Source organism: Tarenaya hassleriana, unplaced genomic scaffold (assembly GCF_000463585.1).
Source record: "Tarenaya hassleriana unplaced genomic scaffold, ASM46358v1 Cleome1, whole genome shotgun sequence".
Classification (NCBI taxonomy): domain Eukaryota; kingdom Viridiplantae; phylum Streptophyta; class Magnoliopsida; order Brassicales; family Cleomaceae; genus Tarenaya; species Tarenaya hassleriana.
In genome coordinates, this window is record NW_010960187.1 from 11,558,149 (window position 1) to 11,582,195 (window position 24,047).

Here is a 24,047-nt window from a genome sequence, read left to right on the forward strand (position 1 = left end):
ACCCCTTCCCCTACGGCGGCTGCTCGCAGCCCAAGTACTTGCCGGGGTCACCGTACGAGTCAAACGCCAACTCGGTGTTGACTTCGCTCGTCAACTCAGCCGCTCTCTACAACTACAACAACTTCACCGCCGGCGAAGGTCAGGACACGGTGTACGGAATGTACCAGTGCCGCGGCGATCTCTCCAACGCCGCCGGCGACTGCGCCCGTTGCGTAGCCCGCGCTGTCAGCCGCCTCGGGAGCCTCTGCGTCGGCGCGTGCGGTGGCGCGTTACAGCTCGACGGCTGCTTCGTAAAGTACGACAACGCCACCTTCCTCGGTGTCGAGGACAAAACGGTGGTTCTGCGGCGGTGCGGGCCACCGGTGAGTTACGACTCGGACGAGTTGGCACGGCGCGACTCGGTGGTGGGTTACATGGCGGCGAGTAATGGTGGGGCGTACAGGGTGGGTGGCTCCGGGGAGGTGCGCGGTGTGGCGCAGTGCACCGGAGATCTGAGTGCGAGCGAGTGCCAGGATTGTGTGATGGATGCGATCGGACGGCTGAAATCGGATTGCGGAAACGCCGCTTGGGGTGACGTGTACTTGGCGAAGTGCTACGCGCGTTACTCCTCACGTGGAATCCACTCGCGGGCCTATGGCTATGGTAAGCCCTCTCTCCTCCGCCGTGGGCCGCGGCTTTTTCTTTTCATTATTATTGTATTTAATTCTTTTTTAGAGTTCTAATTGTTTTTCTGAGTTACAATATTGTTTTTCATATTCGGTCTGATTGTATGTCATGTCCTATATATATGTATATATATATATATGATAATACACCAAATATATTTGGGAAATGCATTCGCATTCGGATCTGTACATTCATTCATTGATGTTCAACTCGTAACATGCACACACGTGTGTGTTTTTATATGAGATAATACTCACCTCAAAATTAACTGCGACGAGGAGGATTTTGTGATGACTTTATAATCTACTTGATTATATACATATATATACATATATATATATATATTCGTTTTATAGTAAACAGTGATTATAAAAAGTAGGGTTTAATACAAAAAGATCATGTTATGATAATATCGTTGTGATTATTGCTACAAATTTTATATTTTTGAATTGTAGGTGGGAATGATCACAACAATGATGACGAGATAGAGAAAACACTCGCAATCATAGTTGGCCTAATCGCCGGGGTTATGCTTCTCGTAGTTTTTCTTTCTTTCATTGCAAAATCATGCGAGAGAGCTAAAGGTAAATTATTACGTAAATCCCTCACTCTCTTCTCCTAAAAAAACAAAAAAAAAAAAAAAAAACTTCAATACATCATTTTCATCGCAATGCTTTGTCACTTTTCGAGCTTATCTCTTTAAGAATATACACAAAGTTTTAAACTTTATAATCATAATATTATGACAAATTGGAGAATTCGCCATACTAGTTTTAGAGCTTACGTCTGATATTGTTTTTTTTTTTTATAAATTACGCCTGATATTGTTATTACTTTCTTTGATGTTACGTTACCGACCCGAAATGATTGTCACGTATTATTATTATTATTATTAACTTTTTATCTGATTTTGGATGTTTTAATTAGCAGGTGGGAAATAAATACGGCGGATCAAGAATTCGGATAATCACCAAAAGGATACAGCTCTCTCTCTCTAGAACTTTCGTTGCGTCTGGTTTCGGGCTTTGAGAATCAGAAAGAGATAAAATGGCAATATGGAAAGAAAAAGAATAATTAAAAACCCATATATGTAAAGGAAAAGAAAAGCCTCATTCTCCACTCAAAATATTCTTTTGACCCATATGCCTTTTTTTATTTAAAACTAAATCACACCGTTAGATTTGTATCCGATGTCCTCTTTATATATATTCTATGAAAAGTGAAATCGCCCGGCGCGTTCAATTGTATTTCGCCGCCTCGAACATCAATTATATATAAAAATGTAATATTTCTCATGTATGTGTACATATATATATATATGTATGCATTGATTGTTTGTAAGTATTGGATTATCGATATATGGCGCGGAAATCAATTACGTATATAGACGTTGATTGGTTTTTTGGGCAGAATGGGATCACGCAGTCGCAGTGTGGTATATGGGCAAGGGGAAGTTAGAGGCCACGAATGAGAAAGAGTAGGTAACATGAGATGATGTTGACACAAAATAAGATACCAACACTTATTCTATATATAGACAGAGAGAGAGAGAAAGGGCACATAACATGATGATTATGTTTTTACACAGAGATCCGGACGAGGATATTTGGTGGAACACCCCGGCTTCCGTGCAGTATTCTCTCTCATCAATTATTTAGCCAAAATGCCTTTTTCAATAATAATAATAATAAAACATAGATATCAATCTTTGCTTATTATTATCTTTTATATAAAAAAAATTTATTTGGACTTTTGAGGAGCACTTCTTTTGGTTGCAAAGCTTATCCTTGGCCAAAAGAAGAGACTATAATTTTTTTTATGTTTGTTTATGACTCATATAAACTTTCAAGATTTATCAGAACGTTGTTAGAAACCAGAGGTATAAACTTGAAGATTTATTAGAATATAAGGCGTATAATATAATACAAACCCAAAATAATACGAAGGAAATGGTAGATTCTCAGATTTTGGGAATTGCATAAATGTTTGGGTGGTCACCTAAGGCAATTATTTGACTAGTAATTGGATTGATTTGAACCAAATAATATGTAATAGTAATCAAATTCTGATGTTTATGATTTTTTTTAAATTCGAAAAATTAGTCCCAAACAGGTGAAAAACTGAAAATTTCTTTTTAAAAAAAGAAGTATTTTTAATAATAAAAATTAAACCGAATTAAATCCAAAATAAAATAGAAGCGAACCGATTTAATGTTTACAATTTTTCTATAATTAAAATAACCGAAATCAAATAAACCACACTAGCTAGTGGTTACTCTTCAACAATAATCTCATTTTATTGTGTATACGGTATGGGACACAAAACAAGATTGATCAAACTATTCAATTTTATCGATTCTTGATTAAACTAGAACCAGGAAAAGAGGATAAATCTGCGGCGATTGACAAAACTCTGCAGGTTCTTCCCTCTACAAAAAAAAACATAACAAAAGCACTTTTGGGCCAAAGACCGGAAAAATGAAGCTGTCTTGGAAAGAACAGAATCACATATCCATAGATTGAGGTTGAGACGAAGCTTTTCCCTTCCTCCTGTTCTTTTTCTTGCTTCCGTTTCTGTTTGTTTTCTTCTTCGGTTGCTCCTCCACCGCTGGCTGCGTGCTCTGCAAATGCTGATGGATCGAACCGAATGGATCAGCTTGAAAGGCCGGATGGTTGAGTACATTGCTCAGGTTTTTCCCTTCCTCCAGTCTATATATACACACACACACGCGCGATACGACCTCATCAAATGCCAATACACGACTACTATGAGCTTGCCGTAGTGAAAACAAAAAAAAAACATACGCAAACTTCAAAATCTGTTCTTTATGAGCAGAATGGATCACTGCTAATGACTTGCAACAATGGAGTATTACGAACTGGTAAGAAGAAGGGACGTACATGAGCTTTTGCCTGTTTTTGCAGTTCAGCTTCGCGTACACCGTTGGAGCTGCTGATTCTCGTGAAGCGTTGAACTCGGGAAGGAATTCCGAGAGGGCGGAGAGATCATACGCCTTTAGTTTATTCTGACGTCCACGTCTTTTCTTTTTCTGGTAAAAGAATGAAACAACCAACTCCCTCAGCGCATCTTATGGAAAGCTAAAATATTCAAAACTAGCTAAATAGCAGACAGAAAGTACACTTGAATAGTGTAGTTAAGAAAGCTCTTCAAGGCTATAAGAGCCAACCAAAAGACCACAATTGAACTACTAATAGTAATAGACAAAGATGGAATTAGCAGTTCCAATAGCAACACTGCAACTACAGCATCAGATTCAGACAGCACTAAACTGACCAAAATTCCATGGTACGGAAAAAAAGCAATACCGGAAACAAGAACATCGGAATGAAATAGACCAACCCAGTATAAACATGACTACAAGCGGAAACAGCCATTACCAAGACCTAATGAAGATTTCAATTTTTTCCAAGGGAAATAAGCGATGAAGAATTTGGGAGCTTATGAGGAGTAAAGTTTTCACCTTTTCGATTTCCTTTTGGACAGACAGAGAAGCAACAGTGTCTCTGACCTCTGCACGCGAAAAAAAAGGGGTAAGAGATCGGCCAAACTAAGAAAATAAATTGATTTCCCGAATCAAAAGCTTCAAAATTCGTCCTCACTGGCGTAAAATTGGAGCTTCTTCTCGAACTTTTTGTCAGCTTTAGACACTGTATCCGGTCTGCGAGACAAATTAACATCAGAAAATTGCACAGCAGAAACGAAGGTTGGTTGAATTATCGATTGAACAAGGGACGAAATACGCACCCTTTGCTGGGTTTGCCCATTGTCAAAGATCAAGTGTCTGAAATCAGCGAGATTACAATCAGATTTGATAGAGAGATTGCTGCTGATGAAGAGGGTTGAAGACCGTTAGCGATTAATCGAACAAAAGGGACAATCAGAGAAATTTGAAGAACCCCTGGACATGATTAGGGTTGATTCATATTTGGGCCCAACGGCTTCATAACCCGACCCAATACAACTATCCGACCTGTATGTTTTAAGAGTAAATCTCAAATTTGATACGATACTTAAGCAACTTAAGTCGTTCGAAGCCGAAATTCAGCAATAAAAACCTCTTGGAAATTTGGAACTTGCTATTAAACCACAATTAAAAAAATAAAACAGACAGTAAACCCAACAAACCGAAATAGAGCAAAAGAAAAGTACCCAAAAAAAAAATTCCTGGAGAACAGAAAAAAAACAGATTCATCCAATTTGAAAGATACTTCATGAAATACGCATATAATTTCAATCATAATGTGTCAAAATCCAAAAACTATTACAAATTTATTAATAAAATCGATTCCATCAATATATGCTACAGCTCTAATATACCCCCTTTTCAACCTCTTGTCTTATGGAAGACAAGTCTCAAAAGAACTCCCTGATGCTATGATACAGCAAAGAACACATTATGGAAGCAATGGTTCATGGCTACGCATCGCCCAAACAAAAACCGAAACTCGAGAGATCTTACACTAATGTCAAACTAAGATTGAGGACAAAGCATACAACATACGGAGAAACAGTGAAACAACCAGGTCCTAAAATTCCTACTAACACCTCTAAATCAATGTGCTTTGTGACTTTTATCATGAATCAGCGAATTGAAACCTTGTACACAATCGAAATACAAAACTCGCCGGAAAAGATACCGAAACCTTAACCCTAACCCTAAACGAACGAAACAAACGAAATCGAAGCTCTAACAAACGAAATCGAAGCTCTAACAACCGAAATCGAAACCCTAATTGAGAAAATTAAAATAAATAAATAAAAACCTAACACACCTGAGGTGAGACCCAAAACCGAAAGGCAAGAGAGACGAAGGCGAGGTGAGCGCCAAAGACGGACGGCGACCGGTGAATCGCGACGAGAGGGCGAGAGACGGGACGTCGAAGAAGTGCCACTGTCCACTGCTGAAGAAGAGACAATCAACCCTAATTAATGGCATACCTGTAAATATCGCAAATACACAGGGGTACATTCGTCATCCCAATCACCAAGTCTAATATTGGCATGGATTCTGGAAATTAGTGATCTGCTCTGTTCTTCTCGGGAAGAAGTTACAGTTTTATTGGATAAAGATTCAATTTTTTTTTAAGTAATTGTGTTAGTAAGGTGAGCCTTTGGGGATTCGATTGTTCGGATCAGATTATTCGATTATAAAAAAATTTGTATTATTCGATGGTTTAACCGAAAAAAAAATTCTTTTTCGGGTTCGGAATAGAAATATTTATATGGATTTTTCAATATTTTTAGAGATATAGTCGGGTCAAGGTAAATTTTCAGATTATAAAAAAATATATATTATTTTGATGTTTACACGATCCGACCGTAGAGATGCGAAGATCATCATCGTTAGGTCTGAATGGGCTTTTCAGGAAAGGCCCAATAACGGATAAACTGGGGATAATACATATAGGATGTAACCGGTAGAAACGCAATTGTCCTCGCGATTGGCGATCGCGGGTGACTGAGAAATTAATTGTCACAATCGCAATCGCAATAAAACATTAAGTATTGAATCCAACATCTCTAGTTTCGAGTATCAAAGGACTCAGTGGAAACCGTCAGCAGTTTCATTAACAATATGAGCTTCAACCTATCGAAATCATGCTTCAAATTAACCATCAAAACACATCATCATCATCATCGCAACATTTACTATATATATATATATATATTATATGTATATATATTCACATATACATATATATTAGAATCGCGATAAGTCATAATAACATAACTCAATGCGTTCGGTTTCTCGACTACCCTTTTGTGTCCCCATAATTCACGGAGTTGAAAACGGGAACCGTTTGCATTATGATTTCCTTTTGTTGACGTTTGATGCGACGTCTAATTTTTTTTTTGGTCCGATTTAACCTTTGAGTAGAAGTCAAATAACCCTGAACCACCATTTTTTATTTATTTATTTATTAAATTTCAACTCAGTTTCACATTTATAGTGACGATGTCGATGGATGCTTTTGTTGCTTTATGAGAATCTTTGTTCCCATCATTTTATAATCTTTCTGTGTATAGATCCCTAACCCTAAGCGGTGATTAGCCACGTAAAAGCTTCTTTATAATTTTAAAAAAATAAAGGAAAATCACGTAAATTATGTTCCCATGTGGTCTTATTAGCCTTATCATATGCTCTCAAGTCTATGTTTTGAGCCAATCTCGCCGGTGAAATGCCTCCACGCTTTCATTTTTCAAACCCCAACAAAAAAAAAATTATTTAAAGTCCTCTCTTGTATGCTTATACACAATGTAATATATAAGAAGACCTACAACCCTAATGTATGCTTATATACAACACATGCAAAAACACATGGGACGCACCTAACATGAGAATCCGAATGCCGCCACCGTTTGCATTTTTTTTTCAATTTGAATCTCGATTTTCTTACGTGCGAGCATATCACCCTTTGGGTGGTTTACCTGTTCCACGTGGTTTGCAGGTTATTACATGGAACCGGAGGGTTTATCACCGCGCCCGAAGGGCTGTGGCTGGGTTCCCGCCGTTACAAAAAAAAAAAAGTATCAAAACCTACGGTTGCTCCGGGATTGTAATTAAGGTTTAATTTATTATGTGATACATGTTAATTATAATTATTGTGATTAAATAACTTGAGGAGGAAATGAAGGGACCCCGCAGCCGAATAAATACAGGGATAAAGCAATGGGAAAAGGAGAAGGGTTGGCCCATATGGTCTCTTACGACACCCAAAGAAGAAGACAAAGCAATCCGTTACTTGCAACATCACATTCTTCGTCTTACTCTTACCCCCAATAAATAATTATATATATATATATATATATATATTTTAAAAGTAGATACGAAAAAGGATTATAAAACCGGTATATATCCCTTACGCAATGAGAAGTCGGCTACCTCCCCACTATATAAATATGGTATATACCCCATCATAACCAACGGTCCATCACTTGGAAAACTCGTTAATGCGAAATATATTCTTATATATATTCACCAATATAATATATTTCGTAAATATTCGTGTACATTTCTAATAATATACCATTGTTCTATATCGAGAATTATGAAAAGTTTCAATTCGTGGAAATCGTAATTCAAGGTCATCACGGGTTTGTGAGGCTCCTACTCAAAGCCGGTAATGGGACAACAAGCTCATATGTCGTTTCTAACACAAATTTTGTCTTAAAGACATTCGGTCATAATTCATCATACGGTAGCTTCGTGTCAATGACTTTTGTACCAAACACGGTGATCAATTGTACGAATTAACAGTTCCTCTCGTACTAAGTTGAATTACTATAACGAAATTTAGATATTAATATGTGTCTCTGATTTAGTTTGTATTTATCTATTTTGTTATATCAAGAATAGAAAATTGCGAATTCTATACTCAATCAAGAATATCCTAACCCAATATCGGGGAGGGAATTGAATGGAAGAGGGGAACGTAAAAGAAGGAGAAAATGTGGGGAAATAAATGGAGGTTTATTTAATGAAATAATGATTGCGTGTGGAGAGATTTTCTCGGATCAAAGAGCACGAGGGAAATGGTAGGCGAATCTCCACATATTCCCCCGTTTTTCGGTGGGGCCTCTTCCGAATATTCACCTCACGATTCGCTTTCGTGTTCCGATCGCAACTAATGAGAAAATAGACTATTTCTCTCTTATAATAAACCTATACACATATATTTATTTGTATTATATATAATTCGGATCATATTTGTAGGGATATCTCGTGTATATATAGGTTTTGATAGCACCTTAAGATTCGTGTGTTTTGACGAAATTTGGTCGTGTAATTGTTTTGCCTATAAAAGATATTCGAATCGATGTAACTATTCTTGATTTGATCATGTCTCGTTATAGTTTTCGTTCGCTCATAAACAATACTTACGGATATATACATATATATATATATATATATATATATGTGTGTGTGTGTGTGGATTTGTTTTCCGCATAATTGGTTGTATAATTGATATTTCTGTCTTATATATATGTCCAAGGAGATACGTATGTGTGCGATTTTCATGAGAGTTTGAATTATTTTATTTATTGGCACAACCGTACAAAGGATCATCTTATTCCACATCATCGAATCAGAGTATTAATAGACGTTGTCGTACTCGATCGTAATATTTTATTCTCTGAAATGTTAGGATAATTGAAATAATAAATAAATAAATAAAGAAATAAACGGAAGCAATTATCGTTGGCCCGAAAGATAAGGATGGCCCTTCATCAAAATACATTGCACGTTGTGTCGGGGGATATATATGGCTAATTCTCATGCGTTCATTAACATATTTACTTGTATTGATTTTGCTTTTACGGTAAATTAACGACTTTTTTTTAGATGCCAAACAATTCTTAATCAAAGCTATAATTAATATTTATTAAAAAAAACGAAAAGAAATAAATCTTTTTTGATGAGTTCTAACAAACAAATACACACACGATATATATATATATATACAGATATGTACACAAGTACGTGTGTGTGTTGAAACTAATAATAAATAAAGGGTTCGACGAAATGATTTGAAATTATACACATACGGATGATCGTAGGTATTATTATCGTTCGAAATCGAAACCATGATATATTTATAAAAACCAAAAAAAAAAATACACGAGAGCCATAGTGGGTTGGGTTTTACTTATACACCAACCTAAGAACGATATACGAAAGCGCATACACGACAATATCATTAGTGGATTTCATCAAAAAAAATATATCATTAGTGGCATTTCTGTAAATTCATGGAACGACTATGGGCACAAGCGTCAAATAATAACGACTTTTTCCTTACATATACCGCCAATTGCTCTCCATAACCATAACCCAATCCCAAAATAAACGGAAAATAGAGAGAGAAAGAAACAGAGTGCGAAAATGGAAAGCCAAAGTCATACGACGACGTTTCTCCTCATCGCCGCCTTTCTGATGGTCCTTCACCGGCCAATCTCAGCCGTCCAAACCCCTTCACCAACAACCAACGACCTAGATTTCATCCGTACAAGCTGCAACGCGACTCTGTACCCAGACGTGTGTTTCACTTCGCTTTCAGGCTATGCCGCCGCCGTGAAAGCGAATCCCGCGAGGCTTGCCCGTCTCGCCATCGGCATTTCCCTCTCACGCGCCAAGTCCACGGCTGCTTACTTGGCCAAACTCTCACACGCCGCCGAGTACGGCTCCGACCACCGCACCGTCGCCGCACTCCACGACTGCGTCTCGAACGTCGGCGACGCGATCGACGAGATGCGAGGATCTCTCAAGCAGCTCCGCGACATCAACCGTCCCGCTGTCGGAGCGGCGGCGCGGCGGTCGGCGGACACGTTCAGGTTCCAGATGAGTAATGTGCAGACGTGGATGAGCGCTGCTCTTACGGACGAGGACACGTGTACGGACGGGTTCGATGACGCGGCTGAAGGCGACACCAAGGCGGAGGTTGGCGAGCGAATCGCCGACGTGAAGAAGTTCACTAGCAACGCTCTCGCTCTTGTTAACTGCTACGCCAATAACGGAGCTCCCTGAGCTTTTTTTGTTTGTGGGTTTTTTTTTAAGTTATGTTAGTGTGTGAAAGTGAAAATCTTTTTCAAGGCTTAAGCGTTATCTTGTATATGAATGTTTTGGGGATTTTGTGTTTTTTTTTTCTGTACGGATTCTGGGATCTAAGTTTACTAAGTTTTCTGAAGATTGCATTCAGCAGTCAATTTCTTTTCTTTTTCAAGATATGATGATGATCATCCATGGATACCAATATTGTGTTATGGGGCATATCGAAAATGAAGTTGGGGGGCCTAAATAAACTATGAAATATAAAGGAAAAAGGTTAAATTTTTAGGTTATCTAACCAGAGTTCTAGAAGTCTCCAATGATCTACAGTCTCTTGTCTGAAACGGTTTCAAAAGGCATTGACGCTTTTTTTTTCCTTAACAAAAATTGTGCTGTCCGGCACATGAATATTGGGGGGAATCAAATAAGAATTCGGTCAAAGTTATCAGAAACGGCAAATTTACAGTGTGAAACTGAAAGCTGCATACGATAATATCGTCTGGCCCTTTGTGAGGAGGGAAAAATCAAAACTTAAAAAGTTATTATAGCAATTTATGGAAAGGTGTATATGAACGTGTTAAGAATATGTCCATAGCGATCTAAAGTGATGGGGTTTGTGTTCTATCGAAGAAAACGAAACCCGTGAAATGATTAAGACCGAAGAACCAACCCCTGTTCATACTCACATGACACAGACAAAATCCCACACACACGTGTGTGTGTGTGCATATATGTTGCAAGTTTATTGGGTAGGCCTGATGGGCCTTATTATTGACACTGTTCGGCCCATCTCTGAGGCCCTCTATACACCCGACCTTTTTACTCACGAGAATATATATATATATATATATATGAAAGTGGGTTATTACCAAATGAATTTTTTTTTTTACAATATATTCACTGCCAGGCCCAGTCTCTGTCTACAAGCAGACCAACATTTAACTGCTCTCCACATCAAAACCACAAGGTACGAAGCGTATTTCAAAACGTAAGACGACAATGATCAGATGAGGCCAGTGCTTCCGAACGGATTGTTATGTGCCTGATGATGAGCAGCCGGGTTACCAGGAAAATCCCCAAAACCGGTGGTATGGGCGGTCGGCTGAGGAAGCGGGTTAACCGAAAAGTCACCAAAAGGGTTGGTAGGGCTGGGAACGAGCTGATGCTGTGTATAGGTCGGCGGCTGGTACGGGCCAAAGGGGTTGTTTGCTGCTGGCTGCTGAGCTGTCACAGCCGAAAGCTGAACCGATGGAGGAGGGGGAATGCCATTGGACAGTGCAAAAGGGTCTTGGACCTCAAAAGGGTTGGGGGCTGGTGCCCCATAGACCGGCCGTTGAGATGCTCTGTAGGCTCCTTCGTCGTATAAGCTGTTCAAAGTAAGCGTGTCTAAGCCACCGGCCTAGCATTCGACACATAAACAGGGTCAGCCACATGTTCAGGGGCCATTAATGATGCAAAAATTTGTCAATATTGAAGGGGGGGGTTCATTTTAGGTGGCAGCCATGGTTTTTTTGTTTGTTGAAGTAAATTTTATGAATGGCAAGCTATAATTCACTACCAAAACCCTGAAACCTCCAGCAGAGTCCACAGGATCTTGACCAGAGATGGAAGGGCAAGGCGGTTAGTAAAACATGAGAGAGAATAAACAAGTCTTACCAATTGCCTCTCAGTGGCTGCAGATATGTCGGTGCTAGACGTGGTGACCAAAGCAAGTTCCCACCCCGTGGGATCAAAATCTTTTGCTGGATTGAAACCAGATGCTGAAGAACTGTTATCTCCTGGTATCAGAAAAAACAAAAATGAGAAGTGAAATGAAAAGAAAATAAGAAATAACCCCCCAGTCTAAGCAATTGTGCAGATATTGCATATAGCAGAGAGATTTAAAAAACAGGGACAAACACACCCACCATTTGTTGGAACTATGGCTAAAGCAAGGGCATTTTGGTCCTCAATCACAGATGCATCAGGCACAGCAGAATTCAGACCCTATGCGAGAAATAGAACAAAGAAAAAAACTTGAGAGACAAAAGCCAAATTGGAAATCAAGGAGATAAAGAAATAAGATTTTCACCAGTAGATCATCTGTGTCGATGATGTTCTGAGAAGGCTCGGCTGAATGAGGCGGAGGAGTGGGCTGTGGCACTTCATCCGGTACAATAGGATCTTCTGAAGGCAATGGTTCAGGTTCTTCATGGGAAGGATTGGCGTCTTCAGCAGAAGATCCCTCGTCCGGTTTATAGGTCAGAAGCTATATGTATACAATACCAAGTCAGTCCAAAAAAAATGGATTGAGGTTCTGTAACTCTGTGTTCCAGTAAAATATGCATACCAGTGGCTCCGCTGGGACGTCGACCATTCGTGGTGCTTCTGTGATATACTCCTCCATTGTTGTGAGAAAAGATTGTGGTGGCTTAGGTACAAAAAAAAAAGATGTAAAGTTCGTTTAGTATACAGCAGACTTTCTATTGTTGCCAATTTGATTCGTGTTAGCGTTAGCGTATGATACCTCTCTTAGAACAGGAAACTGGAAGTTCCTAGCAAGTTCCAATCCTTTGCAGACTTCGTAGAAATCAGAGAGGTTACCAGCCTGAGGCCATAATGGTTACATGTCAAGGAATATAGACACACAAATCATCAGAAATTTTAACGTCAATAAAGAGGTTCCTAGACAAGTGAAAAATCTCCTCAGAGCTGTGGGAGAAATTAGTTTAACAACATCACCTGCTGGCCAGCACGCTTGTATATTTCAAGGGCCTTGATTGCTTCGTGTCTTGGCATTTCAAAGAACTGCAATGCACACGCAAATGAGATGGGAGAAAGCAAGGAAGATAGAGATGGAAGAAAGCTATGGTGGCAAAGCTGTATAAACTGGACATACCTTATCAACGAGATTGATGATTCCGTCATTGATAGCGCAGTAGACTTTGAAACTCTCCTTCAACACCTGAAAACAGTATCATAGAAAGGTCAATACAGCCTACAACAATAACAACAACATCGCCTTAATCCCAAGTTTATATGGAATCGGCCGCATGAATTCTCCGTTTCCTCTCATTTCGATTTTGGATTAAATCTTCTGACATTTGCAACACCTTCAAGTCATTGCTAACGACTCGTTCCCAAGTAAGTCTAGGTCTACCCCTCCTTTTTTCCTCTCTCCTATTTCTATACCCTCTACTTTTCTAATTGGAGCATCTAACGGTCTACGTCTTACATGTTCAAGCTATCTTAATCGCCTCTCGTGTAGTTTCTCTTCTATAGTTACCACTAGTTTCCCTCTAATACTATCATTTCATATTCTATCCATTCAATACAGCCTACATATTTGTTTTCACTTGAAGAACATGCTCAATCTGCAGAACAAAGCACAAAGTATTGGGTCCAAATGTGGAAGTGCTAATCATTAATCCTTTGCTTGATTATCACGTACCAAAGCAAGTGCATATTGTATGACACGATTGAGGTTAGCAGCACCTTCAGGCTGAAAAAACAAAGGAGTAGGAGCAATTCACGTATTAGGCTATTAGCAAATACTGACGCAACACAAGCAAAACGAAGTTAACCACAAATGGAATTTGAGACAGACTTGGAAGAAAGGCATTGTGAACAAGTCAGGATATGACAATCGAAGAAATACCTTGCAACCAATGAGACGATACAAAAGCTGCTGTAAAGCAGGCAACTGCTCCAAGAGTTCTTCACTATCCAAATCCCTGGTTCTGCTGTACCCCTGACCCTCAGAATTGAAAAATCGAACAACATCAGAAAACCAGAGGAGTTTAGGCCACAAATTCAAGTAGGTGAGAACACGATACCTTATCCTGCCCCGGGGCGGGTTTTGGAAGTCGTTCTGCTTCGATATCATATTTTAAAACCCTGAAGCATTCAAGCCGTTCCTCAAGGAATAATGCGTAAGTACGTACCCAGGCTGAACAATCCCAGGCTGTGAAAGGGAAAGGAAAATATCGAACCAGCTTTTTGTTAAAACCCAGGAGGCAAAAAGCTATTCTAGAGAATGATAATAGACCAAAAAGAAATTATCCAAACACATTGAACAACCTAATTATCTCTGACCAACAACTGCACACACACATACACAACAAGAAACTTACCGATAGGGCTTGAATCATCCTTGAAATTCGAGAGCTGCAGAATGCGTCCTCTTTGAGAGAAATTCAGAAGTTCCTCTCTAAATGTCGGATCACCCTCCCTCAGAAGGCGGTGTATGACTATAAGCGTTTTCAGCGCAACCTGTTAAAACATGCAAAAGATAAAAGTATATACCAATGAAGGGTGTTAGGAACAACACCAGTAAACATGAATCATTGGAATAAAAAACAGACATCAACTTCCAAAACTATCCACAGACCCATCATTGAAATCGAACACAGATTCGAGATCAGAGACAACAACAAGCAAACATACAACCCTTATATCCTAAAAACATAACATCAGATAATCAAAACATGTGACCTAATCCTTAAATGCATTGATACTGATCCACAAGAGCACATATCAAATTCTGTGAATGGGTCGAAGCCTTATCTCGATTAAAAGCACCACAGAAATTCATCTCCCTAACAAAAAAATCAAATCACAATCTTCCATCCGAGAGGATAAACACATACCGTCCAATTTCTGGTTTTATGCAATCGCCGAGAAAGCGCGTGGATGCAATAAGCAACATCTGCTCGAGGCCGAGTCGCCGACGTTGCAATAAAGATTTCTGGAACCATGAACCCAGGAAAAGGAAAAATCAAAAACCATAGAAAGTGCAACGAAGTAATCAGATCTAAGAATTCCAATAGAAAACAAACTATAAATCAAATGAAAAACAATTCACTCACTTCTGAGATGCCGCTCCTTGGGAGGACACTCGACGTGGTTAGTAGCCTTGACTATGGCGACATCTAAATCCTAATAACAGAAAATACCCAAAACCAAACGCAAATCTATTAGAGAATTTCTGCAGAAAATTAAGGAAATCCAAAATCGATCAACATGCTAAAAAAGGGGGGCGGGGAAGGAGAAATCGGAAAGGGCGTACGGCATAGTCGCTGTTGACTCGGACAAGGCCGACTTTGGTGGTGTCTTTTAGGGCTCCATAAGCTCTTCGCCATGTCTGAAGCGTTCCCATCGGAAACTACGCGACTACCGCACAGATCGATCTGGAAATCGTCTTAGATTTTCCCGAGAAAATCTCCGGGAAAACTCACGGGAAGCACAGGGACTGTCAGAGAGAAACCGAGGAAAGCACGCAAGAGATGCGAACGACAGACTCGTTCCGTTTGTATATTTTCACTTATTTGCAAATTTTTTGAGATCAATGGCCTGATCACATTTTTCCAGAACTTTAACTGTCGGGTGTATATGGCTTTTATTATATTAATTATTTTCAAATCAAACTTTAATTTAAATAAAATTGTACATAATAAAATTTGATTTTCAGAAATAGTTTGTTTCTTAATTTGTATTTAAAAAATAATATTGATTGGTTTTTTATTTAAATTAATTTTCTGAGGACATAAACAAATAAAAAAATCGAAATAGATTCTAACAATCATGACAATTTATTGTTTGAAATTATAATAATTTACTTCTAAATAATTATGATTGTTATCACCAACAAAACAACATTTTTTTTTTATTTTTGCATATGGATTATTAGTATTCTATAATCATATGACAAACTCAAAAGATCATGAATCACGATTCTTGCCTTAAATTATATTTCTTAATTTTTTCAGTTTCCAATATTTGACCCAAAAAAAACAAATCGGTTTAAATTTGTTGAACAAGAAAATCAGTTTAAAATAGAATGAAGAATCGACATATTCATTCAAGCAAACATTGGGATCATTATTTTTTATAAATTATGGAAAAGAAATCGATTTGTGTGTTGATGGGTTTTAAAGAAGCGTAATTAATCAGAGCATATGATTAATTAGATCAAATGTGATTCTTAATTAAGTGAATAACACGCAAAGCATATCGCTGAAAAAAAAATATATGACAATACAAATGACCAAACTTTGAATAGAATCGGCCCTCTCTGAGTTGTAATAAATACATTATACAACTCTATTCGTGGTTAATTATTTCAATCATGATCATTAGTTGATGAATTCTACAGCTTGGAACAAACAGTCATTTGACTTATGTTTGACAAAATAATGAAGGAAGATGATATTATATATTTACTCATGCCATATGGTTATGGTATTTAAATGATATGGAGACGAAAAAATTGGACCTTTCAATGATTTTTATTTCATCATCAAAATGTGCATAATATGATATAAGAGCATACGATTAACCAAAAGGCATTGAAAGATAATTATTTTAATAAGAGGAAAAGTTTCGAAATTTCATTGTCGGCGATCATAATCGAAACATCTTAATAGTAAGGCCCATATATTTTATTTATTTCTACTTAGGCCCAAAAATAATCTTTTTTTAACAAGTTAGGCCCAAAAACTATTGGGCAAATATAAATGAAAGAACCCATTAATTGGTGAAAGATTTTGTAGAGATATTCAACTATAATTGTGAGATGGTTTGAAGAATATATATATATATATATATATATATATATATATATATATTGTAATTTTAGTTTTCAATAATCTGTAAGATGAAACAAAAAAGTTCATGAGACGACAGGCCACGTTTTTCTTTCGGCTCTCATTGATTATTAGATGTCCCATGCCATGTGAAAAGATAACGAAGAAAGCAAAAATGTTATTCTCCTTCCTCTTTATCCACATCATCTCGTTATTTAATTTAAATATTTTTTTATAATGGTTAGTCCATGTGGGATTTGAATCCTGGTAGGAGTAATACATTTGATATAACTATTTATCCTCCAATTAAAAGCTATACATAATGTTTTAAAAAATCGAGGAGCTTAAGTCTCTCAACGTCTGATCCTCAGTGTGTCCCTTTTGGGCAACAGATTTTCACTTGCTCCGATTCATATGCACACTTCATCAAAAAAAATGTTTTTTTTTTTGCATATTTGACTTTCCATCATTATGATTATTATTACTATTATTATTATTATTATCTATTAATATATATATATATCCCTTTTTTTCAAATCAATATATATATATATATATATGTATAAGCCTTATAACATTAATTCCATTCCTGTTACTATGCAGGTACGTGCGAAGCTCCTGTGTCTCATCATCCACATGCAACCAAAAAAAAAACGAAGCTTCAATGTGAAGTCCACATGGGCCGTCGTATCATCTGTTGGGATTTCAGCAGAGATTCGTGAATATGGAAAAATGATAAATTATATATACGTCCATATATAGCAACGGAAATAACATTTATATGTGTGTGTGTATATATATATATATGATAAAATAAAGCAACGTATACAGTGTGGATCCTGTTGCTGGGTCACGCGTGTACGATCCAATGACACGTGACTTTATCGTGTATGTTAGTATTGTTGTATTCTTTCGTCCGGTGAGAGTAAAATAACATCTAATTTTCCAAACCTAACAAAGTATATACGCATTTGCCATTCGGTATCCCTCCAAAAATTATGTATATATATATAATCGTGTAGAAGTGATTTTTTTTAAAAATGAATAATTATAATTGTGACATTCATGCATGTGGTGAATGTTTGTCAACAAGGGTCGGTGTTTCTGTATTAAATTCGCCTTTGGACCGAGAATAGTTTGGTTTGATTCTTTTAGGCTTTTATTAAAAGATGTATCAATCGGTTATTATATTATATTTAGGTTGATTCGTTCTCGGTTTTTACTTTTTTTTTTATCAATTTTTCAAGTTTTTTTAAAATTTCCAAAAGTTTCGATTTTTTTAAAACTAATACCGTTCGAAAATTTTAGATAATTCGGATTTAAAAAATCGAACCGAAACACCCAACCATCCATCGTTGTCAAAGCCTGTTAGACATTTTGTAAAATTACACACACGCGCGATATATGTGTGTGCGTAATGCTTATACATGTATAAAGTTGACAATAATCCACCAAACACTTGCAACTTTTGTGGTCCTTTTTCGCTTATGCAATAAAAGTCACAAAATGCGAATGATATGTGATGTGACCAAAAAATATTATTACATTTTTGTCAAAAAAATATATTATGACAGTCGATTTGACACCATTTTATTTTATGTCTTCCACCAAGAGAACGATTAAAATAAAAATGAGTGGAATTCTTGATTGCAATCCATAAGGAAACAAGTCACAAACACACAACCGCCTATATATATATGTGTGTGTGTATATATATTCATACCTAAAAAAATACTTAATACAAGCATTTTTGAGTCAATAAAATGATGAGAGATAGACATAGAAACATTGATTTCGGGCGTCTATTTTATCCATAAAACAAAGTCAATTGCACAAGGAGTTCCTTGTGTCACCCCCCTAATTAGATAGTGTTGTATCATTTATTTAACTTTTATTTGGTATGTACAATCATTTAATGTATCTATATAGGAAAATATAACGATTTATTCATATAAAAATACGGGTAACTCTAACTTTCTTACAAAATAATCTGTTGAGCTGAGTTGCAATTGTGTGTGTGTGTGTATATATATCGTAATTTTAATCATTCTTTTTAAAGGTAATAATAATAATAATAAACGCAAAATTAATCCGAAAGGGTTGAAATCAGTAATTGTCTGTCTGTGAAGGGTAACAAAAGACAATTTGGTCAACGACAAGACCACGAGAATTTATGTCCTAATGCCTGATATAAGCATCATAATGTATAAGACTAATGTACATTTAGAATCAATGGTAACTGAAATTTAAAAAACTGGAAATAAAAAATACACGAGAAAATGACGGGCGGTAACGGCAGTACACTGTAAAAGGCAAAAATAGGTAACGGAAAAGGCAAGGGTGAAAATGGGGACACGTGTAAGAATCACATGGCAGGTGGTGGTACCTCAAGAGTCCTCTACGGGGGGTACGGCGTGGTGAGGGCTCCGTGGACTGTGGGACCCATGTATACGTGGAATCATCACGTTGTGTCAGTTCCAGTCTCCCGATATGGGCCCCACAATACCTGCTGCAAGAATAATTTATTTATTTGTTTTAAAATCAGGCGAGGTGCCGTCTTCTTCAGTGGCGCTTGAGTAGTGGACGGAATTCTTTAGGGGGTGAATTGTAAAAAAACAAATTTTTTGGTTAAAAACTATAATTTCACAAAATTAAAGAAAACTCATATGAATTTTAAATTAATGTACTGAAATATGTCTTTTCATAATTCTGTTTTTCGTCATTCTTTAAAAAAGTTGATATATATTCTAATTTCTCGGAACTTTAATTTTACACAAATGATCGCTTTTCCAACACGTTTTTTGCTGAATATTCCGGGTCGTGAAAAAAAAATACAAATATATAAAAAAAAACGGGTATAAATAACAAAGCCATATCCGTAAACCATAATTAATAGAACGTTATTCGAGATTTGTTTCATGTTTTGTTGTAACAATTAAAGGAACTCGCTCTCCATTAGAAAAAAAAAAAGAAATGCCATTGTGTAAAAAAATAAATAATATAATATAAATCAAATAACAAATCTGCACCGATATGCACTGACTCATATTATAAAAGGACTGGGATGGTTGCTCTTTTTTATATATATCTATAAATTTGTAGCTTCTGTATATTATTTTATCAAAAAAAGGGGGAGAGGAATCTTTAGATCTACGAAGCTTGAAATTGTTAATGTATACTCTGTCACGCAAATTACCATATTAAATGTATACTTTTATATTTTAATTTTTTCTGAATGCGTAAGCTTAAAATGATAGTTATGTATAACTCAAGGCTTTCCTACTAATAAAAGATTAGAACCTCCACTGTTTAATAAATTAATAATCATAATAATAATAATATCTTTGTGTTCACGGTCTATTTAGGTCCAACGAAAATCCAAATTCAATATTCCAAGTAAAAAAGGGATTCGGAAAATGCACAAATCATACTCATCACAAATTCAACCAGGATTTGCGAATAATAATGGATTATGTGCAGATTATATTGCTTTAAATTTAATATTTTTTTATATATTTATGGGAGCCATGAATAAACTTATTATTGTTTTTTTCTTAATTTCTCCCCCCAAAAAACATGGCTACATTATTACCTTTGAACCTATTGAACTAAAACAGTATCATGAACTCAGTTCAGCTTTTAAGTGGATTTAATTATGCTCTGCTAAAGCTCCTGCTTCAGTTCATTAAAAGAACCAACTAAAAATTGAGCGAAAAAGTATATAAAGGTAAATTATTTCCATTAAAATTTGAACTTTAAATTAAAAATATTGTTATGTCTATTTCCTCCGAGTATTTGACCGGATTTAAGTTTTAAGTTTTGTGGGGATAGAGGTGGTATTGTGGTTATTAACCGAATAATCGAAACATATCAAATCGAATCCGATATAACTGTAACCGAACTGGATCCGATATAAAAACCGAACTGAACCAAACGGATTAAAAAATAACAAAAAAACCGATAATTTCTTTGAAAAAAATAATTTTTTTATTGAAACTAAACCAAATTGAACCGAACCAAATTTTATATAAAAATCCAATGGTTATAATTTTTTATAACTGAAATAATTAAATCCGAATATAAATGAACTGAATCTGAACCGAAACCCCGAAATGGTGGTGGGAGTTATTATATCATTTTATTACCAGAAAAATAAAAGACAATGACCATGGTGGATGGTTCAACTGGTAAATGGGTATCTGCAAAGAGTGATCCACCCAGCTTCGAATTCTATCATTGGCAAATCACACATTATAAAAAAAAAAAAAGACTACGTCATGAATTTTATCAATGAATGTCTCGTTTGTTCCTTTGCACGAACAAAAAACCGATGCAGTCCTTGGATTTCCCAAATCTAATGAATGATACTATAGATTTGTAATTTTTCATTTTACACGATTCGTTCTTGTTGCTTTAGGCCTCAACATAGTCCAAATGGTAAAATCTTTGGGATTAATTTCATTCAATTTTATAAATCACACGTATGATATCTTAAGCATACATTTTGACCGTCTCGCGGAAAAGAAAAATAATCTCTCTCTACAATCGGCGTGCAACAATTTGTATGAACAATAACACAGAAATTGAAAAAAAAAATTATCTGAAATTATTTTTTAAAAATAATCTAATCGTGAAATAAGCACCTCAATCGCTTACATATACGACGTCACATGCTCAAGATCGAATGGATAAATTAAATAAAACAGAAAAAAAATTGAATTCATGAGGAAAATATGTAAAATTATCATTATTGTCTGTTTTAAATTAATCACGCGTATGAGTTCTCAACCTTATCTATTTGAGCAGTAGATGCGGCTGTTGTGAGCCCATTTTTTCCCCCAATTTCTCAATACTAATTATTTTTTATTTATCTGTTTTTGGTAATTATAATTCTTTGTGTTTTCGCTTCTTCTGATAATCCAAGTGAATAACCAAGCAAAACCCCACCCGATCCCCAATGCATAGATTCTTCACACAGTCACATGCTCTCTTCTTCTCTTCGAATCTTTTCTTCGGCTAGAAAAAGCAACCCTAGATCCGAGATCGGAGGAGGAAACAAACCCATCCGGGGAGATCCATCGGAGAACACCCTAATCGAATCATGAAGAGGTATCACGATCATTTTCAGCAGCCGGCCCGATTGCCCGACCCGGCTTCTTCTTCTTCTTCCTCCTCGGGTAAGATGCTCTTGGAGGAAGACGGCGGAATGGATGAGCTCCTCGCCGTCCTCGGTTACAAGGTCAAATCCTCGGAAATGGCGGAGGTCGCTCAGAAGCTCGAGCAGCTCGAAGAGATGATGGGTCATTTTCAGGAGGATGGTCTGTCTCATTTCGCGACGGAGACAGTGCACTACAACCCATCTGAGCTGTACACGTGGCTCGACAGCATGTTGTCCGAGTTCAATCCCTCGACGTCGGCGGTCGGAGCCGGCAGCCTGGGTCCGCTTCTGTCCGCGCCGCTGAATATGGATACTTCGTTTCTCTCAGGGGCCGAATCCTCCACTGTCAGTTCGATCGGATTAGGAGCGCCGAATCAACACTCTCGGGGCTTCATCGGGCCATCTTCTTCGGATTACGAACTGAAAGCCATTCCTGGAAACGCGATTTATCCTCAGCCGCCGCCGCGGACGCGGACGCAGTTTGTGTTCGATTCGTCGTCTTCGTCGAACCATGGTGGGGATGCTAACAAGCGGTTAAAATGCTCAATCTCTGAGTATGCTCCGACACCCACGGCGGTGCAGATCGGCGGGTGCGCCGGTACGAGGATAACCACCACCGCGGCTGAGTCAACTCGGGCGGTAGTCCTGGTCGACTCGCAGGAAAATGGTATCCGTCTGGTCCAGGCGCTCATGGCGTGCGCCGAAGCCGTGCAGAAGAACAACCTATCCCTAGCTGAAGCTCTGGTGAAGCAAATCGGCTTCTTGGCGGTGTCGCAGGCCGGCGCCATGCGAAAGGTCGCCACTTACTTCGCCGAAGCCCTCGCACGGCGGATCTACCGCCTCTGTCCGCCGCAGGACCACTCTCTCTCCGACACTCTTCAGATGCACTTCTACGAGACGTGTCCTTACCTCAAGTTCGCCCACTTCACGGCAAACCAGGCTATCCTCGAAGCTTTTGAAGGCAAGAAAAGGGTCCATGTCATCGATTTCTCCATGAACCAAGGCCTGCAATGGCCGGCACTCATGCAGGCCCTCGCCCTCCGACCCGGCGGACCTCCTGTTTTCCGGCTTACCGGAATCGGACCTCCGGCGCCGGACAATTCCGATTACCTTCACGATGTTGGCTGTAACCTCGCTCAGCTGGCGGAGGCAATTCACGTCGAATTCGAATTCCGAGGCTTCGTCGCGAACAGCTTGGCTGATCTGGAGGCGTCGATGCTAGAACTCAGCCCGAGTGAGAACGAGTCGGTGGCTGTCAACTCGGTATTCGAGCTGCACAAGCTCCTGGCCAGACCAGGCGCGATGGAGAAGGTCCTCGACGTCGTGAAACGGACGAAGCCAGATATCTTCACCGTGGTGGAGCAAGAATCGAACCACAACAGCCCAGCTTTACTCGACCGGTTTACCGAGTCCCTGCATTACTACTCGACCCTGTTCGACTCGTTGGAAGGAGTGGCGAACAGCCAAGACAAGGTCATGTCGGAAGTTTACCTGGGGAAGCAGATCTGCAACGTGGTGGCTTGCGAGGGCTCGGACCGAGTCGAGCGTCATGAGACCCTGACTCAGTGGCGGACCCGATTCTGTTCGGCCGGGTTCTCGCCGGTCCAACTCGGTTCGAACGCGTTCAAGCAAGCTAGCATGCTCTTGGCTCTGTTCAACGGCGGCGAAGGTTACCGCGTGGAGGAGAAGGACGGTTGCCTGATGTTGGGTTGGCACACCCGTCCGCTCATAGCCACTTCGGCTTGGAAACTCGCCGTAAAGCAGGTCGTGGCTGGCTGATTAGACTCGGCTGGGTTGCCGAGTGGGTGGGTGTCCGAGTTGACTCGGTATTTTGGGTGGAATCTGTTCTGGGTCGGCGATCGCTGTCAAAGCTCTTCTGGACCAAACAGAACTAAACCGGAAGGGATCTGTTCGTTTTGTTTGTTAATTTAGGTAAATTTAAATTGCGGAAAATCGGTTATTTCTTGTAACCTTGGAGAGTAAATTACTTCGACAAAGTTTGTGTTTACTATGGTTGGTTGTAGATACGTGCTTCGGTTGTGGCGGGAATAAAATGGGTTGAATTTAGTGATTCCCCTATATTATATATATA

The 24,047-nt window shown here is 38.3% G+C and overlaps 5 protein-coding genes across 8 annotated transcripts in view; 3 read left to right on the forward strand and 2 right to left on the reverse strand.

The window, feature by feature from the left end:
- The window catches only part of LOC104825961 (cysteine-rich repeat secretory protein 12), a 2,351-nt gene extending 501 nt beyond the window's left edge, over positions 1 to 1,850 (forward strand). Inside the window, exons 2-4 of the mRNA XM_010558427.2 lie at positions 11 to 642; positions 1,122 to 1,250; positions 1,597 to 1,850. Coding sequence (XP_010556729.2) covers positions 11 to 642; positions 1,122 to 1,250; positions 1,597 to 1,607 — 772 coding nt within the window. The 3' untranslated portion in view covers positions 1,608 to 1,850. The remainder of the gene's footprint in view (positions 1 to 10; positions 643 to 1,121; positions 1,251 to 1,596) is intronic.
- Positions 1,851 to 2,941: 1,091 nt separating this feature from the next.
- On the reverse strand, positions 2,942 to 5,596 carry LOC104823732 (putative ribosome biogenesis protein slx9-like). 4 transcript variants are annotated; one of them, XM_010555459.1, is made up of 6 exons: positions 5,460 to 5,596; positions 4,432 to 4,468; positions 4,287 to 4,345; positions 4,148 to 4,197; positions 3,567 to 3,715; positions 2,942 to 3,374 (listed from the first exon to the last, which is right to left on the reverse strand). In XM_010555459.1, exons 2-6 carry the CDS (start codon positions 4,449 to 4,451, stop codon positions 3,170 to 3,172), a joined length of 483 nt encoding a protein of 160 aa, XP_010553761.1. In that variant the 5' UTR covers positions 4,452 to 4,468; positions 5,460 to 5,596; the 3' UTR covers positions 2,942 to 3,169. The 4 variants fall into 4 exon arrangements, with proteins under 4 accessions (XP_010553761.1, XP_010553747.1, XP_010553754.1 ...); XM_010555445.1 differs by having other exon boundaries at positions 4,432 to 4,510; positions 5,460 to 5,594; XM_010555452.1 differs by having other exon boundaries at positions 4,432 to 4,513; positions 5,460 to 5,594.
- A 3,918-nt stretch (positions 5,597 to 9,514) lies between these two features.
- On the forward strand, positions 9,515 to 10,439 carry LOC104823759 (21 kDa protein). The gene has a single exon (XM_010555472.1). It carries the CDS (start codon positions 9,572 to 9,574, stop codon positions 10,211 to 10,213), a length of 642 nt encoding a protein of 213 aa, XP_010553774.1. The 5' UTR covers positions 9,515 to 9,571; the 3' UTR covers positions 10,214 to 10,439.
- Positions 10,440 to 11,082: 643 nt separating this feature from the next.
- LOC104823768 (putative clathrin assembly protein At2g01600) lies at positions 11,083 to 15,557 on the reverse strand. The gene is made up of 15 exons (XM_010555483.1): positions 15,282 to 15,557; positions 15,082 to 15,151; positions 14,863 to 14,960; positions 14,347 to 14,485; positions 14,050 to 14,177; positions 13,872 to 13,964; positions 13,665 to 13,715; positions 13,113 to 13,178; positions 12,956 to 13,021; positions 12,741 to 12,821; positions 12,564 to 12,644; positions 12,306 to 12,482; positions 12,142 to 12,220; positions 11,891 to 12,012; positions 11,083 to 11,633 (listed from the first exon to the last, which is right to left on the reverse strand). The coding sequence occupies exons 1-15, from the start codon at positions 15,369 to 15,371 to the stop codon at positions 11,238 to 11,240; spliced, it is 1,737 nt and encodes a 578-aa protein (XP_010553785.1). The 5' UTR covers positions 15,372 to 15,557; the 3' UTR covers positions 11,083 to 11,237.
- A 6,046-nt stretch (positions 15,558 to 21,603) lies between these two features.
- LOC104823777 (DELLA protein GAI-like) lies at positions 21,604 to 24,026 on the forward strand. Its single transcript, XM_010555496.2, has one exon. The coding sequence runs from the start codon at positions 21,899 to 21,901 to the stop codon at positions 23,732 to 23,734; it is 1,836 nt and encodes a 611-aa protein (XP_010553798.1). The 5' UTR covers positions 21,604 to 21,898; the 3' UTR covers positions 23,735 to 24,026.
- The last annotated feature ends 21 nt before the right edge of the window (positions 24,027 to 24,047 follow it).